Genomic DNA, 14,744 nt, shown 5'->3' with positions numbered 1-14,744 from the left:
CACAGCCCCTAAGTGCTCAAGGAATTCTTAGAAAATATTAATACTTCATGAATGCCTGTTGATTAAATTAGGCCACAGGATTCTGGCAATAGATTACATACTGTAATGTAAATAAGAAGATGATTGGTTTGGTTCTTGATGTCAGAACTGTTCGTGACATAACCGTGTTACTTAACACATGCTCCAATTTTATAGTGGAAGAAATGAGACAGTATTTCATTCTTTCACATAGAAGAAAAGCTCTTGGAGGTGTAGATAAAGTGAATGCAGCATATGTAATATGAACATTTAGTCTAATATTTGTAATGATTTTGTTAAAGTCAATAGGCAGTTCTAATGAAAGTACTTCTCGCATCTCAGTTGATTTTTTAAAACCTTAAATTGTCTGGTTTAGCTCTCTTTGAGTGAAATTGATGAGCTTTGTATTTACTATATTTCTCTTTTCAGAGTAGAAATTTACTCCCTTCCAATACTTTGAATTTTGTAGCATAAAGAAATAGCTTCCTTTTCTTGAAGTGCCATCAACTTTAAAAGTCCCTTGACCAACACAGCTTATTTGTTGAACTTGATTTCCACATGTAAGCTGTATTTTTTAAAAAATAAACTAACCCCATCACTAGTATTTTAAACACACATTTGTGCTTAATTTGGCATTCTTCTGAAAGACTTAGTCTAGATGGCTCATGGCGAAAAAGTGAGTTAGCAGTCCTCCTGCTGAAGTGATTCTAATAGACAAAATAATTCATGTTACTAAGTGGAGTTACTCAGGACTCAGAAAGAAAGGGTAGAAGTAAATGAAACAATTTTAAAACTAAAATAACAAATAAGGCTTCTTCCTTCAAAAATTTATTATTTAGTTTTCCTCGTAGTTGTTCAGTCACTAAGTCATGTCCAACTCTTTGCAACCCCATGGACTGCAGCATGCCAGGCTTCTCTGTCCTGTCTCCCAGAGCTTGCTCAAACTCATGTCCATTGAGTCGTTTATGCTATCTAACCATCTCATCTTCTGCTGCCCCCTTCTCCTCCTGCCTTCAATCTTTCCCAGCATCAGGGTTTTTTCCAATGAATTGACTCTTCGCATCAGGTGGCCAAAGTATTGGAGCTTCAACTTCAACATCAGTCCTTCCAGTGAATATTCAGGGTTGATTTCCTTTAGGATTGACTAGTGTGGTCTCCTTGCTGTCCAAGGGATTCTCAAGAGTCTTCGAAAGCATTAATTTGTCACTGCTTGGCCTTCTTTATGGTCAAATTCTCACATCCGTACATGACTACTGGAACGACTATAGCTTTGATCATACAGACCTTTGTCAGCAAAGTGATGTCTTTGTCCTCATAGGAAAACTCAAAAGTACTTTAATGAATTTCTATATTTATAATATTTTTAAAACATTCTTCTCCCCACCTATACCAAAAATGAAACTGGAAATAACTTTTCTCTCTTGTTCATTTATAATGAATTTGTAAATCACTCCAGCAAAAGCATGTGTATGTTTTATGTCCGATGTAGGCACTGTTTTCCATTCATTTGACACTTTGAGGAATTGTTTTCCCATTAGCTCCTTGAAATTGTGTCCAAGCTAAATGAACACTATTTTTAAAAATTTTGCTGAATATATTTGTTTCTTCAATTTCTTACAAGGTCTTGAAAATTAGGTGTAATCATCCATGTTTGATGAAATCAGGACTTACTTATTTGTGAAATTATTCAAAATTTAAATTCCATTAAATTACTCTTTCTCCATTTGGGGAGTAGGCAGAGGTTACGGGAATAGGACATAAGGCTAAATAATGAGCTAACTAATTCTCATCAAAAATAATAAAGCCTATTTCACTTATTGGGTAAGGTAGTCATCAGGGAATCCCTCATTCCAGATAATTCACATCTTTATTCAATATATCCATCAAGAATAGTTACTATGTAGTAAATGCAAATGGTATGAAATGTATTACATGTAACTTTTAAAATATAATCATGAAATGCTATACATTTCTATTAATAAAGTCTAGGGATGCCTATGAAATTGTTGTATGAATAGTTTTGCATCTGCACACAAGCATTTTGCATCTCCATATTAAGCATTCATCAACATCCTATTCAGAACTTCAGCTAGTTTTTGAAGACCAATTTCATATTTTATAATAGTGACACGAAGTATTTTACTGAGTTTAAATCATAGGAACTAATTACACTATTAAAAGGAATTAAGAAGCCTTTGGCAATATGTTGTTATCGGTAATTGCTTTAACTTTCTACTTTTAGAAAAGCAGGAATAATTTTTGAAACAGGAATTATTTCATATTTCCTGGAGTTAGCAATAATAAAAATGCATATGTAAATTGCATACAGGCATATTAGATATAGGGGCTCCCTGGTAGCTCAGTGGTAAAGAATCCACCTGCAATGCAGGAGACGTGGGTTCAGTCCCTGGGTTGGGAAGATCCCCGGAGAAGAAAATGGCAACCCACTCCAGGATTCTTGCCTGGAGAATCCCATGGACAGAGGAGCCTAGTCGGCTAGAATCCACAGGATTGCAAGAGTTCAACATGGCTTAGCAACTAAACCAGCACTGTATTAGATATAGACGTGTCTTATCTGTAATTTTTATACTAGGTTAATAGAAATATGAGAACGTGTATAACATGGATAGAATGTATGATTATTTAGCAATTTTCTACTTGGAAATATTTTTATATTTACTTTTTAAGAAAGTGTGCCTTGTGTCAGTTATTTATACTCTGAAGTACCTCAGAATCATCCTCCACCAGAATTATTGTTCAAAGAGCAACAGAATCCCACAGCTAAGACCCAGTGGGACATTTTCAAATGTTGTTCCAAATTTAGTGCTTTCTAAATGTTAGCCCCACATACTCTGGAGAAGCTTCTGTCTCTTCTAAAAACAAACCCTTGGGTGGAGAAGAAGTGTAATATTTTCTCAATCTAGGGGTGAATTAGAAGCAAAAGTGGGGAATAAAGTTATATTCTCAGAAATAATCAGGTTATTTATGGCCGTTGATTTAAGTTGATGTTTTGAAGAAGAGTGAGGTTGGTAAATTTGGGTAACATATCCACATACCTGCACTGCAGAAGACTGACTTTGGCATGTCTGCATAAGCCTATATTAGTTATCATTTAACCGTTCTCTCTTCTTTCTAGTCTTTTATAGAAAATAGCAAGTTCTTTGAACAATATGAAGTGACATACCAGATCTTGAAACAGACAGCTGAGATGTATGTCAAAGCTGATGGTTCAGGTAAAATACAAGATGGAATTGTCGTAGTATTGAACACAGTAGACTTTAGAACCTACATGTTTCTGTATGATTAAGTCATTTTTTCTCAGCAGAATCTTTGGGTGGCCATGCCATTGGCCTGAAAAGCTGTATTGGATTCAGTTCACTTGACTTTGTGTTATGCCTCCCTTGTATGTGTGTGTGCGTGTGTGTGCGTGTGTGTGTGTGTGTGTATGTGTGATTTTCTAAGAAAAAGGAAAATAAGTTTTCATTTTCTAAATTGTAATGTTCAAACCTATTTTCATTCCAATGGTTAAAAGCAAACTAGGACCAACCTGAATATTATAATAAAATAAATGAAAACTTAAGTTCGTGGAAAGACGCAATTGTAAAATGTGTCTGTTTCATTTTGCAGATATATTTCTTATATTTGCTGAAAATGAACTATAGCATTTATGGTTGTACTATATATGTGTCTATCTGAATGTATATAAATGCAAAGAAATATGTGCCATTTATTATTAAAATATATCATTTATCAGAAGTTTTAAATATTCATTGTCTTTAATCTTTATAAATACCTATGAATAAGATAACCTATCCCCAACATGAGCTGAATGTGATTCTAACATTACATCTGTTAAATTTAAAATCCTAGGAGGAATTATGAATGCACTCCAGTAGACCCTAGAAAAAAAGGTGTGGTGGATTTAAAATATAAAACAGGGATTGTAACTTATCTGTTTCAGTGGAAGAAGCTGAGAATGTGATGAAATTCATGAATGAAACCACTGCGCAGTGGAGGAACCTCTCGGTGGAAGTCAGGAGCGTGCGGAGCATGCTGGAGGAAGTCATCGCCAACTGGGACCGATACGGCAGTACTGTGGCTAGTCTTCAGGCTTGGCTCGAGGACGCCGAGAAAATGCTCAATCAGTCAGAACATGCCAAAAAGGTAAGACTGCTACTTACAACAGGAAGCAGGCACAGGCGAATTTGGAAATAGGTGACTTTCACAGCAAAGTTCTCTAGGGAGTTCATGTGTTTGCGTACGTGTCACGCAAATCCTGACTTTGCCTTTAACGCTGCACTTTCAGGTTAGTAAATTATTTTAGACCAAGAAATGTTCTGCTTTTTAAAGCTTAACGTTAAGACAGTATTGGATTTTTGCATTCAGAGAGCCGTAACTGATGGAGGGGCAGCCAAACCCAATGGGCAGCAGAGGGCGCTATACACACAATAACGTCTATGACTTAAAGGGCGCAGCCTCTGTGGATTTCCTAATTTAAGAGAGGATGAAAACAACTTTGGGCTTCCCAGGAATCCACCTGCTAACACAGGAGACGCAGGAGACATGGGTTCGATCCCTGGGTCAGGAAGACCCTCTAGAGAAAGAAATGGCAACCCACTCCAGTATTCTTTCTTGGAAAATTCCATGTACAGAGGAGCCTGGTGGGCTACAGTCCATGGGGTCGGAAGGAGTCGGATACGACTAAGCCACTGAATGCTGATCATTTAAAACAATTTTGGCTAACGTAGCCCTAAGTCTGTGTGATGGCATTATACAGATTTAACAGATGGGTCACCACATGTTTGTCTCTCTGGAAGTTTGTTTTTGGATTTTATCAACTGTCAGTCAAGGTCTTCTTCTGGGTAGGAGTGATTTTCTTTCCTCCAGTTACAGATGTGTGCAAGAATTGCTGTCTTTAATATAACTTACATTAAAATATCACATGAAATGGGCTGATTTCTGTATATATACTTCTCAATGGGAGTCTGATATTTTCTCATGGAAAACCAGCTTTTACGTAAAACATCAAAGTGCCAGATCCCCATTAAGAGGTATAGCACTTATATTAGAATTACTGCTTGTCATTCAAGATTGGTTCTTCAATTATTATGTTATACAAGCAGATGTATAATTTTTATATGTTTCCCTTTCCATATTTCATACAGATTAAGTGTTTTCATGTACCTGAGCAACTGTAACCCACACAGATTTTGACTTTTCTGATTAGACTGGCAGTGCCTAGCACATGTCATATGTGTTAATTTCATCCAAGGGGATATAACCACCAGAAATGGAAGTGTTCTCACCAGTTTATGTAGGAAGTCCTCCCACACATGACTTGTGAAATCGATTTGAATTATGGTGTTCTTGGTTTTTACCATGGTGGGTACATGTGTGTGTGCTCATGCACACAATTTGAAATCAAGTGGAAGCTGCTCCATCATCAAATGTGTAACCTTAAATAAGAAGGATGTCACTGTATTATGTATTCTTGGCCCAGATAATTACTTTTAAACATTTTCCTTGAAGAGTTTATCTCCATGATTGTTAATTATCTTCATGGACTATATTCAGATTTTAATATTTGATTTTAATATCAAAAGTAATCAGTAAAAATTTCTTAAGATATATATATATACACACACATATATATATACACACACACCCATATATATATTATACCTCTTATATGACTCTGGCACTGGTATTTACTTGCCTGAAGAACAGAGGCACAAGTCCCTTACATTCACAGAAATTCAGCTTTTTCACCTGTAAAACAGGAATAGCAAAATATGGTCATCATGTTTTGTTTTGTCTTCAGCAAAAAGATATGGCATACATGTTCTTATGAAAAGACACAATTTCTAGCTTACATTTTTTAACTTCTTTGTTAAAAGTTTCCATTTTGAAAGAGAGTTAAAATTCACCTTAAAATTTGCACAAATTTTAGAACCAAGGTATTTCTCATGGTCTGGTTACTTTCATATCATTTATTAACTTTTGGTTTATGGTTTGCAATAGCATGTATTGTTTCTTGTTTAGGATTTTTTCCGAAACTTGCCTCATTGGATACAGCAGCACACTGCCATGAATGATGCTGGCAATTTTTTAATCGAAACGTGTGATGAGATGGTTTCCCGTGACCTCAAACAGCAGTTACTGTTGCTAAATGGGCGATGGAGGGAGTTGTTTATGGAAGTTAAGCAAGTATGTTTTTCAAATATGTTTATGCCTAGAACATGGGTGTGTCATAAATGTGATAAACAGTCTGTTTAGAGACTCTTTATTGTTATAGCATGGGCTTATTAAGGCAGAGTACAGATGTGTTTAGAACTGTTATGTTTCTATTTGGTCCTTTATTCTTTCCAACTTGTAATGGAGGAACATAACAGAAATGTATAGTTTGATTAAGGATTAGGTTGACATATGGAGCTTACTTACATGGAATGATTCATGCTTTAAGTCATAATTCTTTGCTTCTATGCTACCTCCTTTCTTCTTTTCACAGTAATTTGACTAACTTCAAATGTATCTAAAATAAGAGTCAGGAATCAGAGTCTTTCCTACCACCTAACAATTCCAGATAGAATGTAGAAGTGAAAGTTACAAGCTTCCTGAGTCTTGGCTTAATGGTTTTCTGTGCTGCCCCACTCCCTTTTCTGAACAGTATGCTCGAGCTGATGAGTTGGACAGAATGAAGAAGGAATACAACGATTGTGTTACTGTCTTGTCTGAGTTTGCAACTGGAGCCCATAGGAAACTTTCAGAGCCCTTAGAAGTCTCTTTTATTAATGTCAAGTTATTAATTCAAGACTTGGAGGTGAGCTGGTTCTCTGGAACAGAAAGTGGAAAACCTATTCTATTGTGTAAGGAAAGATCAGTGAAGTTACTTAGGTCATCACAAGAACTGTTTCCGTGTCTCGTTGGCATCACTGTGACATGTATGCATATTCTGATTTCTGCCTCTCATGAAAAAGCTATCTAAATTTTTTAAGATGTGTATTGACCATAGGGTAACTTCAAAATAGTTTTTTAATATAAATTTTCATTTTCTATGATCAAATTATAAAGTACTATGGAGAAATAAATGTCTGGAGATACCCCTACATAAATGCCTCCAACAGTAAAGGATTTGCTAAATGAATTGTACCATTTACATATTTTGAATACCCTACAACTCTCAAAAATGAAGCAGTGGAAGAATATTTAATGATACAGAAAGACTTTTCCAATACATCATTAAGTAAGAAATGCAAAACAAAGCATCATCCTTTTTTTGTAAAAATAAAAAACAGGTGTAAATACACACAGGAAAAATATTAATTTTGTTTAAGTAATTTTAGCAGAGCCTTGTGGTGGTAGGGGTGTTGACTCTGGTGTGAGAAGACCGTCTTAAATTTTCATTATTATCTCTAATTTATAAATTTCTGCAATGACAATGTGTTACTTATTTTAAAGAAGTAAGTTGTTTCATTTTTAAAATCAGAATTGCCCCAAATTGTTAATATGCATTTACCTGATGTAATATTTATAGTTACATTAATATGCATTTTGAAAGTGTAAAGATTACTTCTGCTTATCTTTATGTTAACCTAAGGATTTATGGTGATATTTAAGGAAATTTATTTGTTAAATTCTATTCATTTTATTTATTTTCTTATATTTAGTTCTATTTATTTTCTTAAATCAATATATCATGTATTAGTAATGAAGGGAGGTAATCATTGGACTCTCCAAAAGATTATTACAAGTAAAGAGTTTTATTCAGTACATACTGATTTGTATCCATTTGTGAAATCTTGAAATTAAGAGTAAATGTATCATGTGTTAACATAGCTGTTTCAATGATTCATGTAGGATATTGAGCAGAGGGTGCCTGTGATGGATGCTCAGTATAAGATGATTACAAAGACAGCGCACCTCATTACCAAAGAGATCTCCCAAGAAGAAGCTAATGAAATGTTTGCAACCATGTCTGGGCTCAAAGAGCAGCTAACCAAGGTGGGAAAATATTTTTAAAGCATGAAACTCCATTCAGGACCAACATCACTTTCAGCTCATCTTACCATTCTGTCACCGCAGGCAACTCATTCACTTGTTAGTAGATCCTGTGTTTATTTCATATTGGGATTCTTCTAGTAACTTTGTCATGAGCTTTAAAAAATGAGACTATGGAGCTGATAATTAAAGCCTTGCCTCTTTAATGTAGAAGTATTAGTAGGTGTATCTTAATAGGAAGATAAGCCTCCTCTGGAAGAACCGAGGACCAGTTAGGAGTGATGAAATGGGAAGCAAGGGGAGGAGAGGAGGAGGAAGACATCATTTATTTAAGTGAGAAAGAATTCCAGTATACTCTTTAATTAGGGTGTATTGATATTGGACATACTTACACGCTTTTTATTACACCATTTCTTTTCACTTGCACAACCACAAAATAGTGAAATTCTGCCCTCTTCATCTCACAGAGCTCACTTCGGACTTAAGATACATACATTTATGCCACTTCTGTGCAAGAAACTCAAAGAATACCAAATAACCCATAAGTCATTTCTATTCTATTGAGGGGTTTTCCTTAACAGCTTTGGAAGTTTCATTAGGATGTTTTATCTATCTAAAGTTGCATTTTGTAAAGATGATATTGTTTTCGAAGTCCATTTAAACTGGGTAATTAATACCTGTTTTTTTTTTTCTTAAAAAAAAAAGGCTTGATTATGTAGGTGAAGAGAAAATTATGTAATGAAAAATTGGAAAACAAAGGGAAATAAAACAGAAAACCTTGTTAATTAGGAAAGGAAATTTAGAAAGAGAAGGACCAATATGAAAATATGAAATCAACTGTGGAGAAGTCATTTAAAAAAGGAATAAATGAGTCAGGTAGAAGAAATAGAAAGAATCAAGGCCATGGAAAGAAGAGAAAATTTTGTCAAACTGGTATATACAAGAATGCTAATTTTAAATCCTTGCAAATATTCAAGATTATTTATAAGGATTTGGTACAGTTTGGAGTCAACATTATCGATTAGATAACTTTCAAGCAGCCTTTAGAGCTGTGTCTTAGGCTGGCACATCTCAGCCTAGGTTAGGTTTAGTGATTTAGGGCAACTTCTGAGAAAGCAAATTGCTCCTTTAGACACAGGTAAGTCATCACAATTCCTTAACTGCTGTATTAGATGTAGCATCTTGGTAAGTTTCCTGTTGTGTTTGGAAAGCATACGAATTATTACGCATGTCAGCAGATTCTCTTTATTTTGTTCAGTAATTTTAACAGAGCCCTGTGGCAACAGGACAGTGTTTTTCTTTAGATGAGTTTCTCCTTCATTCAGTATATTCAAGAACATGAAAATAATTACAATGTAAAGAAAAAATAAATGGTCTACTAACAGATACTTAATTTCCTTTCCTTGGTTTCCAAAAGCATTGGGTTAGCCAAAAAGTCCATTTGAGTTTTTTCATACCTTCTTAGGGAAGATGTGGATATTTTGGTCAACCCATAGTACTTTGGGAGCAACTCTAAATAAAATGAGGGGGGCAGGAACTTCTTGCAAGATTGTATGAGTTCCTGGATTCCAACAGATATGACAAAGCAGACACTTGATGGAGATCTTCATCTTCATGACCTCATCATGAAGATAAAGACAATGCAGGTGTATGAGTTAATAACATTTATTTAAAAGAGAAGTAACAGATGAGAACTGGGCCAATTCAGATGAGGGAGAATCAGCATGGGAACCTTTGTGAAAAGATTGGTATATGACATGAGTGTTTGGTGTGAGTGGGATGTCGATGGGGAAAGACTGGCTAGGCATGGAGCTCGAAGGCCGTTAGGAGAGTCACAGGACCTCCCCAGAAGGAACACATCAACAAGTTTGTAATTTTTTCTAGAGTTAAGGGGTCAAGTAGTGGAGTTCTTAAAAATAAAGTTCAAAAGTCCAGGTTGGCTTAGATAATGATCATTCATGACTGTCTTAGGTCAGATTTTGAGCCCAATGTGAAGATGGGTTGCAGAGTTCATAAAATGGAATTTGATGTCATCTGGCTCACTGACATAATTTAGATGAGCAAGACCTATCCAGATGGATGATTTAGGTGTATTTTCATGAGAAAGCTCCGTAGCATTTACTTGTCTCAGTGGTACAATAGTAGTGCTTTTTTTTTTTTAACATCAAAATTTAACAATACACAGGAAATATCATTAAAGAGTATCTCTGGAGATCTGTAAACACAAAACGACCCTATAATGAAGAAAACATTCCTGAGAGCTATGAATAGTGCCCTGAGCTTATGGTCTTTCATGGTCTTCGATGGAATCTGTGTCTTTGTTTTTTTAAAGGTCAAAGACTGTTACTCCCCACTCCTTTCTGAGTCTCAGCAGCTGTTGGTACCGTTGGAGGAATTAGAAAAGCAGATGACGGCCTTTTATGACTCACTTGGGAAAATTGATGAAATTATGACAGTTCTTGAACATGAGGCACAATCTAGTCCTCTTTTTAAACAGAAACATCAGGTAAGGAAAATTTTCTTTCAGGAGACCTAGTTAATTGAATGCATAGGCAGTCACACTGAGGTGCATATAATGATAGAAATTCATCATTTCTATCATTAGAGAAGAAAACTTTTAATAGAATAGTACTGGCAACTCAAAACAAAAACGCATGGCCAAAGATGAAAACCCTATCCACTATTGATAGAATAAAAAATGTTATATTTCTCTATATATTTATATATAGGTGTATTTACATAGGGGCTTCCCTGGTGGCTCAGTGGTAGAGAATCCACCTGCCAAATGCAGAAGCCAAGGAGATGTGGGTTCGATCCCTGGGTTGGGAAGACCTCCTCCAGGAGGTCTCCAGGCAACCCACTCCAGTATTCTTGCCTGGAGAATTCAATGGACAGAGGAGCCTAGCAGGCTACAGTCCATGGGTCGCAGAGGGTCAGACACGACTGAAGTGACTTAGCGTACCTGCATATTTATGTAGATAAAAATTGTATAGATAAATTTTAAATTGTATATATTTAGCTATGTACAGAAATAAATAATTGCATTCCATTCTGTCCAGTGTCTATCACTGGTGTCTTATGAGATCTTTTCCCGCCTCTAGGACCAGACCGGTCGACACGACCATAGCATTCTGGAAATGTATTTGGAGTGAGAATCGTTCTTCTTTGTCTCAGTTTTAGTAAGCAAATCTGTATGCAGAACAGCCTCCTACTGAGTGTGACAGTTAATCGGCTTATTTAGTTGGTTTATTATAAATGAACTTAAGCAACAGAGGGTAAAACTGATGGGCAAAAGGTTTGCCATTGTGTTCATCAAAATAGATTCATGGAAGGAAGGCAGCGTCACTTAGCAGAAAGAGCAGAGAACATCTGAAGTGAGTCAGACAGGTATTCAGATCTGATACAGCAAATTACAAAGCCTTGATTAGCTTTATTTCCTCACGTTGAAATGGGGGTGGTGGTACCTAAGTTGAGAACTTGTTGCAGAGATTACATTAAATGTTCTATAATATGAGTAACACATTAGGGCATATACTCTATAACTGGTAGCAATTAACATTATTATTATTATTATTAATGATAAGTCACAATGATGATGCCAGTGCAGGAGATGCAAGAGACATGGGTTCAATCCTTGATCCAGGAAGATTCCCCTGGAGATGGAAATGGCAACCCACTGCAGTGTTCTTGCCTGGAAAATTGAAGCCTGGCGGGCTGCATTCCATGGGGTTGCAGAGTCGGACACGACTGAGCAACTGAGCATACATGCAATGATTATACCATCAAACCCTATTCTAATGGATTCTCATCATATTAGTTAAAGATTGTTTTTCATTTTGAAACCATAGTGCCATTCCCTATGTTCCCAAATTGCTATATGTTTCCATCAAATAATCCTTTCACAATAAAAATTGCATTTACTATTTTTAAGGATAAAATTTGAGCAAGATTTTTTTTAGGGCTTCCCTGATAGCTCAGTTGATAAAGAATCCACCTGTAATGCAGGAGACCCCAGTTTGATTCCTGAGTAGGGACGATCCGCTGGAGAAGGGATAGGCTACCCACTCCAGTATTCTTGGGCTTCCCTAGTGGCTCAGCTGGTAAAGAATCTATCTGCAATGTGGGAGACCTGGGTTCGATCCCTGGGTTGGGAAGAGCCCCTGGAGAAGGGCAAGGCTACCCACTCCAGTATTCTGGCCTGGAGAATTCCATGGACTGTATAGTCCACGGGGTCACAAAGAGTCAGCACAACTGAGAGACTTTCACTTTCACTTCAAGATTTTTCTAACATATGTTACTCTCTAAATCTTCAAAAAGAACAAGTATATCCTTACTCTATCTCCCTCAAATAAAACAGAAACCTTGCTCTTAATATTTGCATCTAAGTTACCCAAGCTGGTATCCAAATTACCAGTTTGAAATATTTTTTCAAAGCAATCAAGGATGCTGAAGTGCAAATGGTGTGGATTCAAGTCAAAAACATGACTGCTTGCCATGGAGCTGAATAATTTCCATGCTGTCTAAGGCAGAAATTGCCAGGATCCCAGGATATAGTCAGGCTTCCTCTGAGTCACCATCGCTTCTCATCTGCAAATGCGTGACAACCGCCAAGCCTTCCCAGGTCCACTAGTCTGCTGCCTTTTGTGTTATAGTCTGGGGTCCACTTGGTGGCTCAGTTGGTAAAGAATCCACCTGTAATGCAAGCATCTGCCTACAATGCAGAAGACCTTGGTTCGAACCCTGGGTCGAGAAGATGCCCTGGAGAAGGAAATGGCAACCCACTCCAGTATTCTTGCCTGGGAAATCCCGTGGACAGAGGAGCCTGGTAGGCTGCAGTCCATGCAAGAGTCAGACATAATTTAGTGACTAAACCACCAACCAACCTGGGGTCCACCATTTTATTAATGAGGTTAATAGTTTGTGACCCTTAAGAATTCAAATGTTGTATATTTTAGGATACACAAATGATATATAATCTACTTCAACTAACTCAGTAAAGTATAATATGCACTGGTATTAAATTTATTGAGACAGATTATAGCCTGATACATGGATTGATTTCATTATTGTTTTTACAATAAATTACGGACCTGTTAGTTGGTAGGAGGAAGGCACGCACCAGGCAGATAATAATTTTGATGCTCTGTCATTCTCTTGATATTAATAAGGTAGGCATGAAATGTAAAAAATTTCAGAAACCTCAGCATGACATTTAAATGCCTTATATAAAAGACACTGACTTCAGTGATTGCTTAAAATTGTGCTCTTCTGAAAAGCACCATCTCTCCATACTTTTGATTTTACTTATTGCAGATTAAAAGCCTAAAAGCTATATAATGCTGTTAATGTTTTGTAATGGTTACTCTCATTCTTTCTTGCCCTTTCAAATACTATTGTTGTGGGTTCCCTTTCCCTGTAGGAACTATTAGCTTGTCAAGAAAGCTGTAAGAAAGCCATGACTCAAATTGAGAAAGGCAGTCAGAGTGTTCAAAAGTTTGTGACCTTGAGCAACATGTTAAAGCATTTTGATCAGACGAAGCTACAGAGGAAGATTGCAGATATGCATGTTGCTTTTCAGGTAAGTTCTCTGCCTGCTTTCGAGATGTGAACAAGGAAAATTCCAAGAAGACTTGTAATTACCGCATTTCATGTCTTCACTCTTGACAAATGGCTCATCTACTGGTGTTTGGAAGCCAATCATTTTACTTCTTCTTTCTCTGATATTGTACTTCTGAGTAGCTCAGTTGGTAAAGAATCTGCCTGCAATGCAGGAGACCTGGGTTTGATCCCTGGGTCGGGAAGTATGCTGGAGAAGGAAATGGCAACCCACTCCAGTACTCTTGCCTGGAGAATCCCATGGACAGAGGAGCCTGACGGGCTATAGTCCATGGGATCACAAAAAGTTGGACACGACTGTGTGACTTTTTTTTTTCTCTGATATTGATTAATATTTAAAAGGGTTGATTATTCTCATCATAATGACATGTATTCCTTACAAGTGTTTTTTGAAAGAAGCACTACTCTTTAACAAATGACATTTGCAATGACTGGAGATTGATATCCCTTTATGATTATTATTATTATTTTTAATCAAGAATATGGTAAAGAAAACTGGAGATTGGAAGAAACATGTGGAAACCAACAGCCGCTTGATGAAGAAGTTTGAGGAGTCTCGAGCCGAGTTGGAGAAGGTGCTGAGGGTCGCTCAGGAGGGCCTGGAGGAAAAGGGGGACCCGGAAGACCTGCTGAAGAGACACACAGTGAGTGCATCCCACGTGGGCCCTTAAGGACGCGAGGACGTGAGCAAGCCATCTTAGATACAAAATAAAAAGAGTGTAATGATCTCATACAGAGAAGCAGAGAGAGACAGGAAGAGAGACACAGAGGGAGGGAAAAAGAAGAAAATGGAGGGAGAAGAGGAGGGAGGGAAGAAGGAGGGGGAAAAGAGAAGGGGAGAAAGGGAGGGGAGGGGGAAAGGGCGAAATGAGTCAGGAGAGCAGGAACTTGTTAGATACGAGACCCCAAGAAATGACAGCAAAAAGAACCTCAGAAGCAGTTGATAAGCTGCCCTATAATTGGCCGTTCTTGAGCCCCTGGAGTAGCAGAGAACCATAGGAGAGATAATTCAGACTCTCCAAACTACCAATTCATTATTTAGCTGAAACACTCTTTCATGACCAGCATATGCTTCCTAAGAGAGAGAAGTTTAGGGGGATGGCTAAGTCTTT

At 37.0% G+C, this 14,744-nt stretch overlaps 1 protein-coding gene across 3 annotated transcripts in view; it reads left to right on the top strand.

Annotated features, from left to right (window-relative positions):
- Nucleotides 1-14,744, top strand: part of SYNE1 (spectrin repeat containing nuclear envelope protein 1) — a 482,339-nt gene that overhangs the window by 159,761 nt on the left and 307,834 nt on the right. For all 3 annotated transcript variants that reach the window (XM_043888326.1, XM_043888327.1, XM_043888325.1), the window contains 8 exons: nucleotides 3,155-3,251; nucleotides 3,980-4,182; nucleotides 6,061-6,225; nucleotides 6,686-6,838; nucleotides 7,876-8,019; nucleotides 10,349-10,522; nucleotides 13,436-13,594; nucleotides 14,112-14,276. In XM_043888326.1, the coding sequence (XP_043744261.1) occupies nucleotides 3,155-3,251; nucleotides 3,980-4,182; nucleotides 6,061-6,225; nucleotides 6,686-6,838; nucleotides 7,876-8,019; nucleotides 10,349-10,522; nucleotides 13,436-13,594; nucleotides 14,112-14,276 (1,260 nt within the window). The remainder of the gene's footprint in view (nucleotides 1-3,154; nucleotides 3,252-3,979; nucleotides 4,183-6,060; nucleotides 6,226-6,685; nucleotides 6,839-7,875; nucleotides 8,020-10,348; nucleotides 10,523-13,435; nucleotides 13,595-14,111; nucleotides 14,277-14,744) is intronic.

Source organism: Cervus elaphus, chromosome 26 (assembly GCF_910594005.1).
Source record: "Cervus elaphus chromosome 26, mCerEla1.1, whole genome shotgun sequence".
Classification (NCBI taxonomy): domain Eukaryota; kingdom Metazoa; phylum Chordata; class Mammalia; order Artiodactyla; family Cervidae; genus Cervus; species Cervus elaphus.
Note: the sequence above shows the minus strand (reverse complement) of the source record. Positions and strands in the feature narration are given on the sequence as shown.